The 20,276-nt window shown below is 28.3% G+C and overlaps 1 protein-coding gene across 3 annotated transcripts; it reads right to left on the bottom strand.

Annotated features, from left to right (window-relative positions):
- Positions 1–2,118: 2,118 nt before the first annotated feature.
- Positions 2,119–20,068, bottom strand: LOC129972693 (techylectin-like protein). Of its 3 annotated transcripts, none has more exons than XM_056086916.1 (7): positions 20,007–20,068; positions 16,833–16,993; positions 15,487–15,591; positions 12,999–13,183; positions 8,871–8,973; positions 8,597–8,752; positions 2,119–2,357 (listed from the first exon to the last, which is right to left on the bottom strand). In XM_056086916.1, coding segments are annotated over exons 1-7 (930 nt in total). In that variant the 5' UTR covers positions 20,009–20,068; the 3' UTR covers positions 2,119–2,139. The 3 variants fall into 3 exon arrangements, with proteins under 3 accessions (XP_055942891.1, XP_055942892.1, XP_055942893.1); XM_056086918.1 differs by having other exon boundaries at positions 2,179–2,357; positions 8,601–8,752; XM_056086917.1 differs by lacking the exon at positions 15,487–15,591.
- Positions 20,069–20,276: the final 208 nt, after the last annotated feature.

The raw sequence follows: 20,276 nt of genomic DNA, 5'->3' as shown, positions 1-20,276 counted from the left end.
AAATTTAATATATGGTACCATAAAAAACTGACGTTGCATATCTATTGGAGGAATTTTACAGTTTCTGTGACAATTTAGAAACTATTTGGGGCATGCATACCCATTTATTTTTTGTTCTGACATTTATCATGTCAGATTCACTCGCATGCAAAATTTCACTAACGCTACGATTCTCTTTTTTTATACATTAATTGTTAAGAATTCGTTAAAAAATATTAAATTTGCTTTTTTTATTCATTTTTTCGTGATTTTATGAATAAAATAATTTTCTTTTAATGAGAGAAAAAAACTTATGATTTATGGTCCCGAAATTTTCCTCAGAATTTCATAAAAATTAATGAGCAAGCAAATAAATGATAGTCACAATTAGAGAATATTGAGGCAGAGTTTAATGTTAATTTACTTGGTTAATCTGCGGCTTGATTAGAATCATTTTCATCGACAAAAGTTAAGTATTGATGCGATAATAAATTTTTAAAAAGTTACAAGTGTGTTCCCTTTTTTTATTGTTGTTGACGACTGTACTATAAAGACTGTACTACAAAAATAATTTATCTAGAGATAGATAATTATGATTTCGAATGCTTTAATGCTTTTAAAGCGCTACCTGTGTGATGAAAAAAGTATTCTTTTAGATGAACTCAATTGATGACAATCTTTTATAATTCCAGTTTTTTATCTTTTTTTTATGATATTCTATATATTTTTTATTTAATGTTTTTATTAATTTTGTTTTGTTCTCTGTGTCATTTACCTGTTTTTATTTGTTTTGCGCATATATTTTCAATTTTATCATTTTTTTCCCTTCCTTCGTAAAAGTTCGTTTTTTTTTTTTTTTTTTTTTTTAAAGCAGGTTTGTACATAAATCCCGTGTAAGCAATACGCGGCAGCAGAACAGGAATTGACATAATACTTCAAGGACATTATCAGGTAGAGAAATAATCTTGTCTTCAGACATCGCTCAATGTGAAGCCAAAAGATATCGCATTAGTCGGCTTACTTTATACCAGGCTATCGATCATAGTTCTATGTACTACAGGAATTACGAAACATCTGAAGCAGTTTTATGTATCTGTAAGATTGCTTCCCTTTCCAGTGAGTATCGCGGTAAGATAAGGCTTCAAATATTTTAATGAATGCTGAATAGATACAAATTCAAAGCACCAATCCATAGTGACAAAACTCGCATTGAATTTTGCTGAAAAAAATGTAGGTTTCGGAAAACAGAGTAAGTAAGGTGATTAAGTAATAGTAATTAAAGCTGAGCCATAGTGATCTCTACTGTGGCTCAGATCCTAGATTTTGTGTCCAGTCAGCAAACCTGCTCAATAGAGAGCTTAGAAAGACAGGGGTCAGCATTAATTAACTATGCAATGAACTTAATGAGCTTGCAGCCTTAATTAATTATGCTTAATTAATTATGAATGAATTTTCTCTTTTGCAATGAACGTGGAGCAAGCTCCTATCTGAGCACCAATATGCTGTTATTTAATCAACGATTTGTTCTTGCCTGTGGATGATTGTTTTCCTCAAGCATAGTTTTCGTGTGCATTTACGCTGTTTTGTTGCCAACGATCGTATTTCTCTTGCGGAATAAAGCATCGTTATTCATCTTTTTCGACATTTGTATCTCATTCCAACGGGGGGAAGTTTCGATAGGATATTAATTTATTTAAATATTACATGCTAGAAGTCGTAAAGAAAGAAAAATATTTCTATTCTATGTTTACATGTTTTTTAATGTCACATGCTCTTATTTTTCTACTTTTAATTATCTTTCAAAATGTTAATAATCGTTTACTATAAATGATTGTAGTATAAGATAAAATTAATAATTTCACCTTATGGATTTGAAAACTAATAAACTGTGTCTTCTTTTTTCTACAACAGACTGATTACATTTAAATTCCTTCTCAAAGTAACGACATGTAGCATTATCGTTCCTGCATAGGTAGCTTATTAAATGACTGTAAAAACAGGAAAAGAATACAATATTTATTTATTTTATTAAAAACTATATACGCATTTCAAATATAAAGAAAGATTTATTTTATTTATCTACACTACATTATAACATAACAAATAAGGATCAATATGAATATAAATGCATTGCAGTTTTTCACATGCAGCAGAATCGATTTAGTTTGGCTTCACTTTTATTTCAACGGTTGCCAAGTTGTCACGCTTCCACCAGTTAACGTATTGCGTACTACTTTTGCCAGGTTTGTAAACACCATTTAAGTTACAGACACCATTTTGTCTATGCCACCATCCTGACTGATATTCATTTGCTAATCCGGTATTGCCTTTGTCTTTTGTGGAGAATTCATATTGATTATGGTACTGCATTGTGTCAGCTAAAAATGAAAAGAAATGAAATTTGTATAAATTATTTCATGTATATTACATTTAATAACTATAAGATGCCAGAGTTTGTGAGTAAATAATTTTTGGAGCTTTTCATTCTGTAGGGAAAAGAGTTTTCAATGTTTTTTCTTTCTTTTTCTAACGTAGATAATGTTATAATTTGTTTCATACTAATAATATTTATATTACGTCGTTGAATGCGTATCAAAGAGTTTCTAGAGTTGGGATAAGATGCGTACCTATGTAGGTCCCATCACTGTAAAAGTCCTTATTAGATAAATCTCAATTATATATTGGTTTATTATCGAAAATTTAGCACAATTTTGAAACTGTTCTTATGGGGTTTTTTTGTTGAATCATCAAAATTACAAAATAACTGTAATTTAGCTGTAATTTATTTCAATTGCATGTCAAAGAACTTCCGCAAAAAAAGCATTTGATTTCATAGCAGTTCGTCACATCCAGTGAGTAAATAATCTTTAAACATCAACTAAGAAACAAAACTATTCTGCATGACCATTCGGAAAAATATAATTCAGCACAAAGTCTGTGGCATACAAATGAAATAAAATCTTTAAGAAATACTCCATTGAGCCAATAAATAAATAAACTTCTTGAAATCGATTTTAGGAATGATGAAATATGATATAGATACTATACAATATTTTCTTGTTTAAAAGAAAACAACTATGTATGTAGATGATACACTCAAATCGAATTTTATAAACTACAAAAGCATATCAATTCAAGTTAATTGTCGTTTGTATTCTTTGATAATAAGAGAATATTGTACATCTGAAATTATTTATTCCAATAAGAAAAACTATAACTAGCGAATACAAATAATCTATGTTAAAGTATTTGGCAACAGGAATTCGTCGAGAATAAAGAATTAGAAAAAAAGCAAACAACAAAAGAAAAAGCAACGCAATCAGTAAAAACGAACTTTTCTTACATTTTTTTGGAGTATTGTTTAGTTTTTCGTATTGTTTCTATGGAATGCTTTTCATTTCCAGAAATTAAAACAACTCAAAAAGTATTATTAATATAAAAACATGAGAATACAATCAAATACAATGTTTGAGTTAGAGAATAATTATTAAAACCAACATTGAAATAATCATAACTCTAAGAAAAACAGTTAAAAAGGAGAGAAAATTCTCTTCGATAAAAGAAAAAGTTACATTTTTTTCCGTTTCTTTTTGCAGATTTTAAAATCTCACACTGTGCTCAGTGGGAGGAATTGTCTTGAAATATTGAAATTGCTACTCTTTTTTGATAAAAATGTAGTTACTCCTAATCCACAGAATTCACTTCGAAATTAAAATGCAAAATTATTTACAAAGCCTTAGTTCTATTTAATTTGCCATTCAAGAAGACTGAAAGATATTTGTCCATTAATATTATGATCCACATCTGTATTTATGTGCTGCAGACGACTTAAAAGTGCAAAGCGAATTAAGAATTATCCATTGAAATTTTAAAGGTAATCTCTTTTATGTTGAAAATAAAAAGTTTAATAATCTAATTATTCAATTCGAAATTGACAAATAGATATAAAAGTTGATTTTATTATTCTTTGATATTTTTCTTTTACATTCACGATATCGATATTCTTATGATTTTTTCTAATCTAACGTGCATAAATGGTTTGTATATAGTTCAAATAAGTATACTTAGTATTCCTTTAAGTTCATGATTCTTATTGTGACGGAAAATAGTTACATTAATACATTAATGCATATATGTTATAAAATAATTTTAAAAATAAAAGATATTTTTCTTTGGTTTCATTGCAAGCTTGGTGGAAATAAAATTCGCTAGAATGGATCTGAAAATTTTGAGACTATGTTACTTGATTCGGCTTCTAAGGTGATTAAAACGTCAATATTTCCAAGGAACTTAAAATAACTATTAAAGACGCTTTCGATTTTTATGGTTAACTTTGGCTTTCGAATATATCCAATAATAAATAAAGAATCTATGACAAAACGGTATTTAGTCTACGATAATTAATAAAATGCTAAAATAATAATATTAATAATATTTTTCAGTGCGGTGAAATTTCTTTGGACCTTTAAAGTATTTTCACTGTAAGAAGATTGGCCTGAGATTCTATAAATTTTGGACATTATGTTTTCCGCCAATAATTCACAAATGGTAAAATTCTTAGAGCATTTTTCATTACATGAAATAAAATTCATAATACTTACGCGAAATGTCACCTTAATTTTGAAATTATTGAGAAATTTGAGCCTAGAAGTAACAACTTCCATCTTTATCGACAGAAATAACGTATTTGGAGTTTTAACCTCAATTTTTTAATATATTTTGCTCAATGTGTAAAATAATAATCTCAGCTGACTCAAAAAAATGTTATTAATTTTTCGTCACACAATGAGAGGACGAACATGTCACCAAAGAAGCACAGCAGTCTTCTACTTCTCACTCTTTCTTCAGAATGAGCACATCAAATTCTATGAATTGAAGATAGCTTATTTTAGTTTTGTTTAGTTACGTTAACGTCCCGTTTCAAAGCAATACTAAGGCTATTTTGAGATGGACAATTTTGAAAAACGGTCAGATGGCGAGGACGACACCTGAACTGATATCCCCTTCTGTACACCCCACAAACCGAAAGGCGCTTGGCTCCGAAATATTCAACGCTCACCAGAACCCGCTTACACGTCGGTTTTTCGGTGGATACAGGTCTCAAACCTGAAGTCCTCAGGTTCCGAAGCTGAGATCCTACCACCAGGCCACCGTGGCCCACTGAAGATGGCAGATTTGAATTATTGAGAGTCCTCACCTGCGCTGTGAAGTTTCACTGTGGAGGGATGCCGTATAATAATATAATCTTTGCAAGAGATAATCCTTTCCCGAAAAACAGAATGTCTAAATATTACTTTTACCATCCTTCTTAGTTAGATCGTTAAAAAAATGAATTAGAATAGGAAGTCAAACAAGTACCAGAGAAATTTAGAAACAGATTTTAAGTGAAAGGAAGTTATTACCGATAAGGAATTATTTTTTGCTTCTATTTTATTTTAAAGATTTAATCTTAAAATATCTTTGATATGTGTAATGCTCTGGAAAAAGTTAAGCAATTGTCATTTATTTTGATTTATATATTAAATCATGATAGAATAAATTAATTTCGAAATTAAAATGCAAATTAGTGAACTAAGTTTGAATTATATTTAAATTACTATTCAGGAACATTCAAATATATTTTTAAATTCGTTTTATGACCCTTGTCTATATCCATACGACTCGAAAGGATATAGAATTCAGAATTCAGAAATATTGACTCCAATTCTAAGGAATAAATCGCTTTTTTTTAAAATTTTCTAAGCACTAAAACTCCATTCATGATAAATAAAAACGTTCCATTTTTCGAATACCTAATGAATTTGAAATATCTCTCTAAAAATAGTCAAATGGATTGATAAAAAATAGCTTTTGCTAATGTTAATTATATTTTTAATTGTGGTGTTTCAAACAATAACAACATTTAAAATCTGGGCTTTGTAATTTTTTGCTATCAAACTTTTAGACATAATCTGTTTCACATAAAAAAAACATAATGTTAAATAGTCTTGTAGTTTTTTAATTTCAAAATTCATAAATAAAAGCAAATGTTGATTTAATATTTCTTTGATATTATTCTTTTACATTCACGACATTGATATTCTAAAAAGGTACTAATTCCTGTATAAATGGTCATTTTTTTCAGTTCCATTGGATTTTTTCTCATATAGTAATAATATAATCACAGAAAAATGGTTTAATGAATACACATGCTTTATAAAATATTTTTAAGACTTTATATTTTCTTTTTATTTGATACGATACGACTGGAAATCTAGTAGATACAAAATTCCCTAAAAAAAATATTAAAATTTGCATATTACGAAATTTAAAAGATAAATACTTTGATTCATCCACATTTTAACGTAACTTAAAATAGATGCCAAATGGTATTTTCCTTTTTTAAAGCCTAATTTCTTTTCAAATATATCGAATAATACATGAAGAAACTCTAAGAAAAAGGATTTAGTCTGCGATCAATTACTAGAAAGGGGAAAACTGTTTTAATAAGTTGGTTTTCGTAAAGAGAAAGAAAAGAAGCAAGGAATTTTTCAACTAATTTTCTCTTTATATTGTAAGGGGAATAGCGTTCCCATAATCTTTGAAAATTTCCATGAACATGAATTAGAATCCATAAATTTTCTTCGAATAATACCTTACATTTGAAATTATCAATTAACAATTTCAGATGAAGAATAGACAATTTGTACCTTTTCAGTAATGTATATAATTACAAATTTTCTGCTCAACTTGTAAATTAACATCCTTTATATGTACGATACCACTATCAGCAGCTCTTAAATAATAAGAAAAACGTTTTTATTAAACTTGGAACTAGAAATATACGTGTTTGACGAAGTCTGACATTCATTTTGGTTCTTGTGCCAAAAAACCCCAAACCAAATCAAATTTAAAACAAAATAACAATTCTAACGCGACGATAAATAAGTCACCAGAGAAAAGTCATAGCCTTTCTGATTATTTCCTATTATTTGAACAAGAGGCACCGAAACAATTCAATTAAGTAAAATTTTCTTGGAAAAGCATAGAAGTACTAGAAAGAATTTTCACCTCTACCATGAAATAGAATAATAAAGTATTGCCAATAGAACACTAAATGCTTTTCCGGAAATAGCCATTTTCTCTTGAACAGAAAATTAAAACAGAACTCAAAAGACTGTATTACTTTTAAATTTATTTACATAATTATCCTTATATAATGAATAAAGAATGAGAAGAATTGCCTACGATATATTTTCAATATTTCTCTAATAATCATGGACAATATTCTTTCCGTTATTAGAAGATAAGTGCTAATACATCATTAAGAAATAAATAGAGTGTGTAGCAAAATATTATTTGATCCGAATGAAAAGACAGAAGAGATCACTGAATCTATTACGCATTTCCTAAATCTACTGAAATTGACCTGACCAATTGCATATGTCGAAAAATATATTCTTCTAAAATGAAAGCAAGAAGCATTTCTTAATTCTATTGCTCATTCAAAAATTTCCCGATGACAACATGTATCTAATACAAGCTAAAGAGAATGATGATACAAAAATGTTTGGTAAATCTATTGAAACAATTTGTTAATCAGATGGTGTGAATGCAATAATAATGCAAACACATTTAATACACAATGCAGTAATAGTGGGATACATTAGCAACATCGACTTCCCATGATCCCTGCTACTACTTCAGCTATGACAATAATCGATTGTACATTCCAAGGAAAGCCATATTTGAATTACTTTGTCTACATAGAAATATTAAAAGTAATAAAATATGACTCATTATATGTTTATGCACATTGCCAAGGCCCATTTGTAGACAGTTGAAAATTAGAGCTGCAGAATTAGAAAAGCAATAAAAGCAGAAGTATTCAAAAGTTTTCATTCTGCTGCTTTTAAAATAGCCACTGCTTTTGAGAAAATCGTAGATCAACTGCATACTGAAATTTTTTCACGATAACGCTCACTAAATGAAATCAGCTTCTCTATATGTAACAGTTCTTTATTATAAATTCATTTCAGTCTAACTGCTCTATCTCGCAGTGAAGAGTCTGCTCTACAAGAACCATGGAGGTATTTACTTAGATGAATTTCTGAAATGCTCATATGTTTGCAAACGATTGAGAGTAATAAAGCATGGATGAATCCTTGTCATATCAACAGTTATTGATGTGTAATATTAATTGCTTAAACGAAATACAGTAAATGTGCGAAGACATGTAGAAATTCTAAAGAAAGTGCTATCTGGTCTATTTTTTTTTTCAAAGAATTCTTCATTCTTCGTAAAATTTTTATGCAATTTAAGTCTAATACTATTTTTTTTTCTAATGAATTTTTGAATTATTACCAACTAATGTGAAAGTAATTCGAATACCAGTGCCCTATCCTCATCCTCCCTTAGAGATGAAATGTAAAAATGTGTACAGTTTTCAAATAATAATTTCACATGTATAGAAAATAGATTTAAATATTTTACAGTTTTCTAAAATTATTTTTATACCAACTTAATTGTTGTAATTGCTAATTTTTTATGCTATTACTTCCATTTAGCAATTCTCTCCAAATATTAAAAAGAATTTCAGCAATATTTGAGAAATTCGGAATCCGTTAAAATTACTTACTTACATTTCCTGAGTAGCCACTGATATCAATGCGGTAATTGGTGCTTGATAGGCTAAAGTCCTCATAAACTGCAAAAAATCTACCTCCTTTCTCCTCTTGGAGATCAAAACGTATTTTGCACCCTCTAAGACACAAAACACGTATGTTTTCATTACCTGTAAAAGGTAAAAATAAATAAACAAATAAATAAATCAGAGCGATAATGAAATTTTTAAGCACTTTTGAAAAGTATTTGAATAATTACTGAGCTAAAATGAATGTTAATTTAAGTACCTAACCAAAATTCTTCTGTTAATTTCCCGAAACCATTCTTGTAGCGTTCCCAATCCTTATTGAAATCTTGTTGAAACGGGAATTTTCCTCTTCTTTGAATAACCTAGAAAATAATTTTGTTTTATCAATTATGGTAAATCATCTTTTAGTTCTAATACACTGTCAGAAAGTACAGTAACATAAAAAAACGATCATTTTTAAATACAATTTTTACACTTGTTGTAACTAGGGATTGCAATACCGGACCAAAATTTCAATACCGGTATTCGGTATTTTTTAAATCTTAATACCGGGATACCGGTATTAGAAATTTTGGAAAAAGAAAGAAAACACAGGTGTTTCTTTTTTCTGTTGCCAGTTTTGTTAGAAAGTGTAAATATCACAAAAAATAATTTATAAATTATAACAGTATATAATCACAAAAAAGAAAAGAAATATCTTATTTACTTAAATCACAAAAAAGTGTAAATATCACTATTATATCACTATTCAGTTTGTGGTACTATTAAAAATTTTTGAAATGTGATCTAAAAAAAACATAATGCATCGATTGTACTGTCATTAAGCCTGAAAAGTAATTTTATGTAAAAATTACCAGCTGTCGAAAACGCTCTTTCAGCATCTACACTAGTTGGTGGTACTGTTAGCAATGCGCGATATACTTTTTCCAAGTATTTACCTCTAAATCCCTCATCTTCAAATAAATCGATTTCTCGTCGGATGGTTTTGGATATAACTGATTTCTGTATTGTATTTTGGTTCGTTGATTTTTTTTTATTTATTGCTAATTCTAATTTTTTTTCAAGAGACAATTCCTTTTCACTATCGGTAGTAGTGACATCATAATCTTCGATAATTAAACCGAATTTTTCTGAATGTGGATCGGGTTGTGGGTAAAAAATTTTAAGAAAATTTACTCTAAACTTAATGAGATTTGAATTGGTTCTTTTCTTTTCTTCTTTTCATTTTCATTTTTAAAATCAATAGAATTATGTAAATACCATAAGACATTTTCTATTTCGGTATGCCTTTCTTCTTTGCGATTTTTCAATGTAATATATAATTCTTCAGATACTAATGTATGCTGTTCTTTCAGTGACTGCAACATGAGATTTATTGTTGCATTAGCTGTTAATAAATTAGAATCTATCCGACATAATGCCTCAATAGTCAGTTTTATTGGAAGTAGAGCTCATATAGTTCTGGATATTAAGTCGAATTCACTATCTGCAAAATTAATTTACAGGTTTAAGTCGATTATTGCTTTTTGGATTGGATTTCTCAGTTTCAAAAATCGTTCCATCATTAGGAATAAACTGTTCCAACGTGTTTTAGAATCTAATATTAACATATATTCTGTTTTTTTTCAGTTAGTATATATTTTAGTAATATATCCTTTTTATAGGGAAATGTTTAAATATTGTAACAATTTTTCGAACTTTATAAATTATAGAAAGCAATTCTTGATAGGTTAATATTTCATCCTCATTAGCAATATCTTCTTCAACAATTACATTGTTATTATCTTCATTGTCAATATCACTTTCACTCTTACTCTTTTCAAAGTTGAAATCCGAAATTTCTATATCCACAATATTTGTATTCTTCTGTTCTTTATATTTTTTATATAATACATCTATTACTCCTAATTGAATTCCATGAGCATAGCACAATTGCTGATTTGCACCTATCAACTTTCCAACTTTTTTCATAACTGTTGCTCCATCAGTCGTTATGGATAAAATGTTTTCTTTCAGGGATAATCCATGTTTCGCTCATTTAGATTTAAACAATTAATTAAGCCATTAGTTAGCTAATTAATTTCGCCCGTTGGGGAGACATAAAAACAAAAACGTATACTATATTGCTATGTTCGGGATACCTGAACATATAGTGGAGACAATTTTAAAAATTTCTACTAAATACCGAAAAACCGGTATTTAAACTTGTGAATACTGGTATTACAAAATTGTACAAATGACTCAAAATACCGGTATTCGGTATACCGGTATTGCAATCCCTAGTTGTAACTAGTTCATTGTAAATGGTACATATTACAAAATCTAAAATCTTACTTTATTCGACAAATTAAACTTTTTAAAAATTTTTGTTATGGCAAAGGAATAAATTTTTTTATACATCTACTTGTATCTGAAGAAAATAATTCTCATTATTATCCAAATGTTTTCATTTTTTGTAACGCAGAATATGTCCGAAATCTTTATATTCGGAATTTACTTTTGTTCTGGAGTTGGACTTAAGATTTTGATTCCTATAAATGGTCTTAAATCACTAAGCGCAACATTTATACTATCTATGCAAATTGAGCTCAGTAGCCATTTAGCGGCATTATTATCAACTTCTAATATTACTATTAATTGATTGAGTTATTCGATTTAATTTTCTGTTGACATTACTATAAATATCTCGTAATTTATATTAATGACAACTTTTTTCATTTAAAAATACAAAAATATGTATACATATGTTACGTGCATGTGGAGGAGTACACACTTATGGATATTCTTGCTTGTGTGTTTGGCTCATTTCCAAAATTTCTGCTTATAACATTGAAAATCGTTTTTCATGGAAAGTAACTCAAATGGGGAAAATCGCGTATTGAAATTTGAATATTACTGAATAACATATTTTCAACTTTGTGACAATTGGGGTGTCCTATTTTTTTCATGTGTGATGGCCATTTATGTTTCTTTTCTTTAGCTGCAAGATGTGTTAAATACATAAAGATCTCAGAGAAGCATTTTGAATTGTGATACGTTTTGTATATGAGTATCCTACTCTGTACAGATTTCATAAACATAAAATATCAGGGACCTCAATGACTGTCAGGGCATCTGTAAGATTGCGATGTAATGTGAAATCCATTTTCGACCTCCTGAAACTATATCGCTCATTAGATAGAAGTGACAATTTTGCTCATGAAGCCACACAGCTGTTTTATTTTCTTGCTCATCCCAGAGATAAAAGAAATATTTAAAGATATTATGAATTTTGCCACCCCCGTCCAGAGAAGATATCTCTTATCTTTTAATAGACATTAAATCGTCACAAATCTATATAACTTTCCGGGAGAGTTCTTTCTAAAACTTTCTCGCAGTCTCTCCAGAAAAAGTTCTTATCTCTGTTTCTATGCATGAACGTTTGGACCTAGAATGAATCCACCAATAATTTTCATGGCATTGGTGAACGATAGCCACTAAATGCAGGTTTTTGGTGCGAATCTAGAATTTTTATAGGTGAATCGAGATAATATTTATTTTGGACGACTTTTTGCCGCTCAATTGATACGAAAATTAGTATGATTCTACATTTGTAGTGACAAAATAAAATACTATATTACATTGATTCAAGTCTTTGTATTTCTGACCTATTTTGTTTGCATGCATGCGAAAATATGAAACGACAAATAGACAATTCTTAAACCGAATTGTTTTTAAATTTGGCGTGTATATATATTTAAGATGCTAATCCGAAATGTCATGACTATAACATAAATTATCTGGCTATAGTTTTGCGATATGCAATTACTTAATCCATTTGTGATCGAACGGCCTTACAGACATACGTTTTTTTTTTATGGGCTGGTTTCATTGAGATTTCGAAAGAAATTCATAATAATTCCATACATCAAATTTCAATCTCCTGCTTAAAACGTTTTTGAGTTGTCTTATTCACATATAGTCAAACAGTTATAACACCAAAAATGAAATAGTCGGATTCCGGGAGATACGAAACATGGAGATTGATCAAAATCTCGTGCTCGTATTTTTTTATAAATATAATAATTCGTCTTCCAATAGATATTTACGGAAACCTCAAGTTCAAATTTTTAAGGATTACAGTACTTCTTCTAAGCTTCGTATTCAATAAAATTATTAAAAAGATGTTTGACGGGCAGTAGTTATTTTAGTAAAGTATAGGGACCTGAATTATCTACGAGCTGATTCTAGTAACTAAATGTGATAAAAACCTCTTAATTTAGTGATAAATTGATTTTGCTGGCCTTTGGATAGAGGAAAACCTCTGTAATTTTCTTATCGAGGTGCCAACGTCTGAAATCTCCTTAAGGAAAAGAAAAAAATATCTGTACAATGTAAATAAAATTACCGTCCATCCTCCACCATCTGTATCCATATCACAATAGGCTTTCAATGGCCTTTCTGTTGGGAACTCCCTCGGCCATAATATGTAGATTCCACTCTTATTGCGTCCACTTGCTAAAATTTCAAAGCAGTCACTGAGTTTCTCCTCTTTTACGACATGCTGATCGTCATCTGCAGTAGGCTTGGAGCCTAAAAACATTATTTCAGTTTGTAAACTGATATCGAAATTCTGTTAGAATTCTGTTAGAGGTCAAAGGGACTATCGGAAATGCACTCATCTGTCCGCGTCTCACCCGTTAATGCGACGGAGTCGTCGAAATGTGGTCGTCTCAGAATCCTTTGATATATATATATATATTTACAAAAGTATTAAAATCAAGTTAATAGGAAAAAAAAACCCAAATAAAAAAGAATCCGGCCTGAAGATTTTTTCAAGGGTGAGACTCAGGCAGGGATTCAAAGAAAGGGATTTTTTCTGTGAAGGAAATGCAGACAATGGTCTAATAATGATTCCTCATGACTCGAAAATCCCCTGAAATTAGGCCCAAGTGATATATCCTTTTAACAGAAAGGAAAATACAAAACAACAAATTAGAAGAAAATAACCACTACTAACTAAAAAATACTAAGTAAAAATAAACACTACTTTTCGGGTCACGAGGAATCATTATTAGACTATTGTCTGCATTTCCTTCACAGAAAAAATCCCTTTCTTTGAATCCCTGCCTGAGGGTTACCCTTGAAACAGTCTTCAGGCCGGATTCTTTTTTATATTTTTTATGTGGTTTTATTTTCATTTGGCTTTTTTTTTTCCTATTAACTTGAATTAATAATTTTGTATCAATTCACCTATGTTTTAGAAGCAGCTGCAGTTGCGCTCTCTAAATACTATGAAGCTTTTTTTCCTGTTCCTTTTTTGGTTTTAGTTTGAATAGGAAATAGTTTTTAGTTGCGATTTCGAAACTGTTTTGTTTCGTTTTCATTTTAGTTTCGTTTTCAAACTACTTTACTTTAGATTGGTTACTATATATATATATATATATATATATATATAATGATATATATATATATAATGATATATATATATATATATATATATATATATATATATATATATATATATATATATCATTTCATTTCTTTCAGAAAAACGCAATCTATACTTTCTCAAATACAAAAAAAAAAAAAAAAAACACTTGTGATGTTGAAAATTATTTAATCGCCCAAATATATGCAGGAAATGTAAAGGTTTTGCGTTCAAAGGAAGCAGATTTTCAAAAACAATAATAGATTCAAACTATGAAAGTTAACCTAAATTTTCCCTTTTTTTTTCATAGTAACTTCGGAGAAATTATTTCCAAAACTATAGTTTTACACCATCTGAAATTTCGAACTTTTTAAAATTACATGAATTTAATTTCTATGCATTTTTAACACATTTATATATTATTCGCAAATACGCTTGTTTTAATTACTGTATTAAATAAATTATCAAAGACGCTTAAAATAATGGAAGTTATTTTTTGGTATCCCTTTGCTAGCCAAAGTTAACTCTTTATAAACTCCATTACTTTTTACTTCTTTTTTATGTTAATCAATTTACAGTGAATTTTTTAGCTTTAAAATGGTAATTTAATCGTTACTAAAAGAAAGTGTAAGATCAAAGATCAAATTCAAATGAGGCCTATAAAAGTAAATCTAAAAGCAAAATTTTATTGTTGACAAACGTACGAAACGTTGTTGTCTCACCATAAAAAAAAAAGAAAAAAAGAAAGAAAAAAAAGAGGGAAATTCTTAATAACCCACTATTAAAAATACGTGTCAAGAAAGTTAATAACATACTTTTATCGAGTTTTCTGAATGCAAAATTAAATTTTTAATTAATTGTCTCTCAAAATACTATCTTCTTCAGTATTTTTCAACCAAATTTGCTGTACTAATATAATTAATAAATTTATCTGCTGTAAAAATTCAGCCATTGCCAATTTTCAGAATCATCTGTTTTAAATTATGCTTTAGTTTTCAATAAAAAAATTACTTCAGACAATAAATGGATTTTGCATATAATAAAATCTAATACAAATGTAAATTTTAACTAAAAATGTTATACATGAATAGGCTTTAATCTTGTGAAGCGCCAGGTTACATTTGCTAATATTCTATATATTATATTTTTTTAAAATTACTTTCAGATTGAAATTACAATTTAAATATATGAATAATTTTTTGAAAATTTACATCATGATCATTAATTATATCTTTATTTTTTGGTTGTTATATTTTGAAAATAATATTTATGTTATCTTTTATCTTACCAGACAGTTTGCGTTGCTTTACAATTCTTAGGTAACAAGTGCGTATCTTTAGTGCGTTTAAATTTTGGATAAACCACATTCCTGCAACGTTCCGTCAGTTTTCTCTTAGCCATACTACATTTTTATGACTTAATGTCTATTTATGTGCAATTTGAAAAACCTTGATTGCTTACGCACATGATGGAAAGGCTTCTCTCACGTCTGAAATCAGCTTCTTTGAGATTTTAATGTAGGCCAAAGATTTTTCACTGTCATATTGATCAGTAGAATTTAAATTGTTCTCTGAAAAAAGAATAAATGAACATTACAAGCAATGTAATCACGCATTAAAAACGGAATTCTCTAATAAATGAAACATCCACATTTAAATAGGTGGGCGTTTTATAATTTCAAATGCGCTTTTTCTATATTACATTAAACATAAATTGATTCTAGATTACAACAGCTTCTCAAAATACAATATCAATATACATACCTCGTTTGCACAAAAAGAAAAAAATATATAAAATTATCTTTCAATAATACTTTTAAAGGTGCCAATTGTGTCGATTCTTTCTCGCTTCATACTTATTAATTCAACGCATCAAATTATTTTAGAATTCATATAATTTCTCACGGAAAGAAGAGATCATCGCAGCCATAGACTGCTACAGTTAGACATGCGCATTTAAATTTTTCAGGAAACGTCTCATAGTTGTCAAGACTCGTTCTGTTGTCAAGCGAAACAAAGGGCCTTTTATACAAATACTTCTAATCATATCATTCAAGTATACATTGTGCTAGTCAAGGTGTGATTAGAAATTTAACACTCTGTTTTTTTAATAAAAATTTGAATTAAGTTTTATCTAACAATATAAAAAAAAGATAAATTAATAACACACTTTTTCGTATTGAAAGATCTTATTATAAATGAAGAAAACACGGGAACTATTCCAAATGAACTTATGCATGAGATCAAGTCAGCATTCTATTTCAGATAGATAATATGGTGGATGTGATATGGTAATGCCAATAAAAGATTGTTTTTAAATGAATACAATATATTTATCGCTAAAAAATTATCAAACCATGAAATAAATATAGATTAAAGATAATTTTTCCCCGAAAATGTAAGCCTTTATTTAATATATACATGTGGATCAAAATAAGATATCTTATTATTCTTAGTTTTTTGGCTACTCAAAAGAAAAGAAAAACTTGATAGAAAAGTATATATTATGCGAATTTTACGATGCATTCAAAGTGATTATAGAAAGGAATTTAAAAGTATTATAAATAAAAAGAGAGGATTGTGTCTTCTTAAAATTATAACTCTCTTCAAATAAATTAAATTTCATAAAGACGATGACTTATTAAAAATTAAAACTTTATAAAATGTATGTAATGAATTTCAATTGTAAAAATTTATCTCCGTCAATTTTTAAAGAAATGATCAAAATATTTTTTTGTACTTTACGAACTATGATAGAATTTTGTAAATAAAAAAACATGAAAACACATCGTGAAATTTATTTCAAACTTACTGCACGTAGGATAAGAGTCTCCTGCTTTGGTGAGGAAATTTTCAGCTTTTTCGAGTAAGGCAAGAGCTGTTTCCTTTTCTGAGCAGTCTGATTTCACAGATTCTGTTGCAAATAGTAATGCCAAGGAACTGAAGAAACAGATGAAGATAAATATATTTTTCCTGCAAATGAAATGAGAATTTTAACAAAAAAAATAATTAATTGAAATAAATAAAATATTTTTGAAAAAAAGTTTATATACATCTTTCTACAACACTTATTAATCATAATTAATATGACACCAACTGAATATTTTATGTATATTCCCAATACTAATCATCCTAATAATGTTGCTTACTAATAACTTTTTATCAACAAAGATTTCTTATAGAATATCGGTTGTCTTTAATCTAAGCAAAATTTCTTATGCATTACGTGATCATTATTTTCTCCATGACTAAAAATATGCGTAATAAAAGCGAGTATGATTGATGTCATTGTAGTAAAATTGAGATCTTAAGTGGCTAAACAATCTGCTTCGAATCTCACATTCTTACTTTCGGAAATTCAATTTCATTTTCTGATTCTTCAAATCAGTTGCTTTAAAATTTCATTTTTTAAATTTTTATTTTTAAACTTTGGAAAAACATGAACGGTAGAAAATCATATGAATATATATATGATGATCATTGACAAGTGTGAAATATTTTGTTGAAAATAATTAAAGCAGTTTTTAACTATCATAATTTAGAATAACAATTAAATTAAATTAAACAACAGTCAAATTAGACCAATATAATGAAAATTTGTATACTTTAAATTGAATTTTCAATTAATTTTTTTTCAGATATCATGATTTCATACTTTATTTGGAACACCGCATATAAGAAGCAAGAACTTTTTTTTCTAGTTTTCAACAATTAAAGAAAATTACGCGATGGAATATCTAAAAAAACCATGCAATTTATTGAATCTTATTACAACAATGATATCCAATGCGGATAAATATTCAAACATATATTTAAAATATTCCCAAACTTCAGAAAACTTTACAGATTCATTAAAATGGTTCGATTAATAAGAGAAATTATCTAAATCTTCGAATGGTTGAGAATCTGTATTGTTCTATAATATGTTCGAAATTTATAAAAAAAATGCCTAAATTTAGATTAATTTTTACTTAATAACACTTTTAATTAAAGTTTCCAAAATATATCTTAGATTTCTAGGGCTTATCCTTTACATTATATATGTACCAAATTTGGTACTTTTAAATCAATCAGTCTCTGCTTTAAAAAGCATATCTTTATGCATTTTCCTTTATTTTTTCAAAAGAAATTCTATTTTTTATTATTTTGACCAACTATTGTTGTTAAAAAAATTATTGAATTCTTTTTAGCATTTCACTCTATTTCTATTTTTACGTTTATAACTAGCTATTTTGATTATAAATATTATTTATTTAATTTTCGTAGATCTAAGCCGCCTTTGCGACCATTTTAAAAAAAATTTAATATTATTCTATATTTAATATTTAACATCATTATTAATATTTTCAATAATTAATATAATGTTATTTTATAGTCATTTCATATTCCTAAATATATTATAATAATAATAAATGAATGTTTTGATAATTTTTAACAAATTTCCACCCGCTCATACCAGTTAATAAAGTGCTTAATTGTAATAGGAAACAGACAAATATGCGAAATGTTAATTTGGTTCTTCATAACAAATGCAAAAAAAAAAAAAGTTTACATACATGCAATAAGACAAGTTAAATAAAAGCTTGTGAAATATGCCAGCATCAGCAGACGGAAAACAATTTCAAAATATTTGTTGAAAAATATATTGCATGAATTTAGAAAGAATATTTCAGATAATAAATTCTGTTTATGTTCCTAAGCAATTAATGCAAATACGGTTCCTAAGCAATCAAATGTTAAATAAAATCCACTTTAATTATACTTTAAATGTGACCTGATTTATACATTTCAAATTATTCAATTTTATGTATTTTTAACTATTCGAGTATGCAAAGCATTTACAGAGTAACAGAGTGAAAGTGAAAAAATATAAACAACAACAATCCAATTTATATAATGATATCGAGTTTAATTATTAAATATTTATTGATTTTATTCAATCTAATCCTTTGATTTAGGTATTTGCAATTTTATTTAATCAATGAAAACACTAACCTTAAAAGAATGTAAAGCTCAGAAAATAATTATAAAAGAAAAAAAAGAGCCACAATAAAATTTGAAAAAGCAGAAAATAAAAAAAAATTTTTTAAGTATGATAAACATATGCACAAAATCTCAATTTTACAAAGAATTTCTATCAGCACGTTCCGTTTGTGAGATTCTAATTATATCATTTTTTTAAAATTCTTAATTATCAGAAAAATATTCTACAGTTATTACAATTCAATCTGATGATTCATAATACCAGGGGTGTTTGTGGGACCCCAAAAAATCCCCGGAAACTTTTACGGACTTACTACCGACATTTTGGAGTTTCGAGAAGGGGGGGGGGAGAAATGAAAAATTACGATTATGAAGTATTGAATGACCTAATTATAAAAGTTCAATGAATTACTTTTTTTGCAAAATTAAGACCTTTGAACCCAGGTCACGTGATCGCACATCTGGTCGAACGAAGTCTCTCCCTTTTTTTTCTGCCGCGCCTACTTGCCGAAAAGAATCCAGAAGAGAATGTCCGAGAACCGGGGGAATGAGTCATAACTCGCAATAAGGAAAGAACAAAAAAGAAGTTTTTCCCCCTTTTCACGCATTATCACTGCCTTTGGAGAAAGAAAGGAAAATTTTTCACCACACACACTGACCTTGCGTTTTCTGCTTTCAAAGCAAACAAAATTACCCAGATCAAAATAAATAATTCATTATTATTCCTACTTCCTTTTGAACGACGATCCCCGGAATTTCCGGGTATCGAAGTTCAAAATCCCCGGAATTCCGGGGTTTCCCCGGAGCACAAACACCCCTGTAATACCATAACAGTTCGGTGATTTTAAATTTCCAAGTAATTATTTCATACAAATTACATTTAACTTAAAAAGGAAGTTTAAAATAAAATCAGTACACTTAAAGAATTAAAACATTTTTATCTTTAGAAGATGGGAAATGTTTCGAAAAATTGAGGAACTAAAAAGTAAATAAGACCACTTACATGTTTCCGGAAGGCGGAAGGCGTATTCAGCAGAAAATTACGAATGATGAATAACTTCAAAGTGTTGAATTCATATTTATGCCTCCGGATAATATTATCTATCACCTTTGCCCTAAACAAATTACCTGCGATAAATTTCAGAAACGCTTCTCCTGATGCTCTTGAATCCTTCAAAAAATACTGATAAGCTGCGCTTATCAACATTTTTTAATGCTGCCTTTGTTCTTTGTTTTGTGCGTATCTTTCAAATTTTAAAGCAATCCTTTATCT

Source organism: Argiope bruennichi, chromosome 6 (assembly GCF_947563725.1).
Source record: "Argiope bruennichi chromosome 6, qqArgBrue1.1, whole genome shotgun sequence".
NCBI classification, from domain to species: Eukaryota; Metazoa; Arthropoda; class Arachnida; order Araneae; family Araneidae; genus Argiope; species Argiope bruennichi.
Note: the sequence above shows the minus strand (reverse complement) of the source record. Positions and strands in the feature narration are given on the sequence as shown.

What these genes read in the sequence shown, in the direction of transcription:
- LOC129972693 (XM_056086916.1), bottom strand. An exon ending in AACAGAAGAATTTTGGTTAG is followed by an intron (nt 8,753 to 8,870) that starts GTACTTAAATTA and finishes TACCTTTTACAG; the next exon opens with GTAATGAAAACATACGTGTT. An exon ending in TGGCTACTCAGGAAATGTAA is followed by an intron (nt 2,358 to 8,596) that starts GTAAGTAATTTT and finishes TTTCATTTTTAG; the next exon opens with CTGACACAATGCAGTACCAT.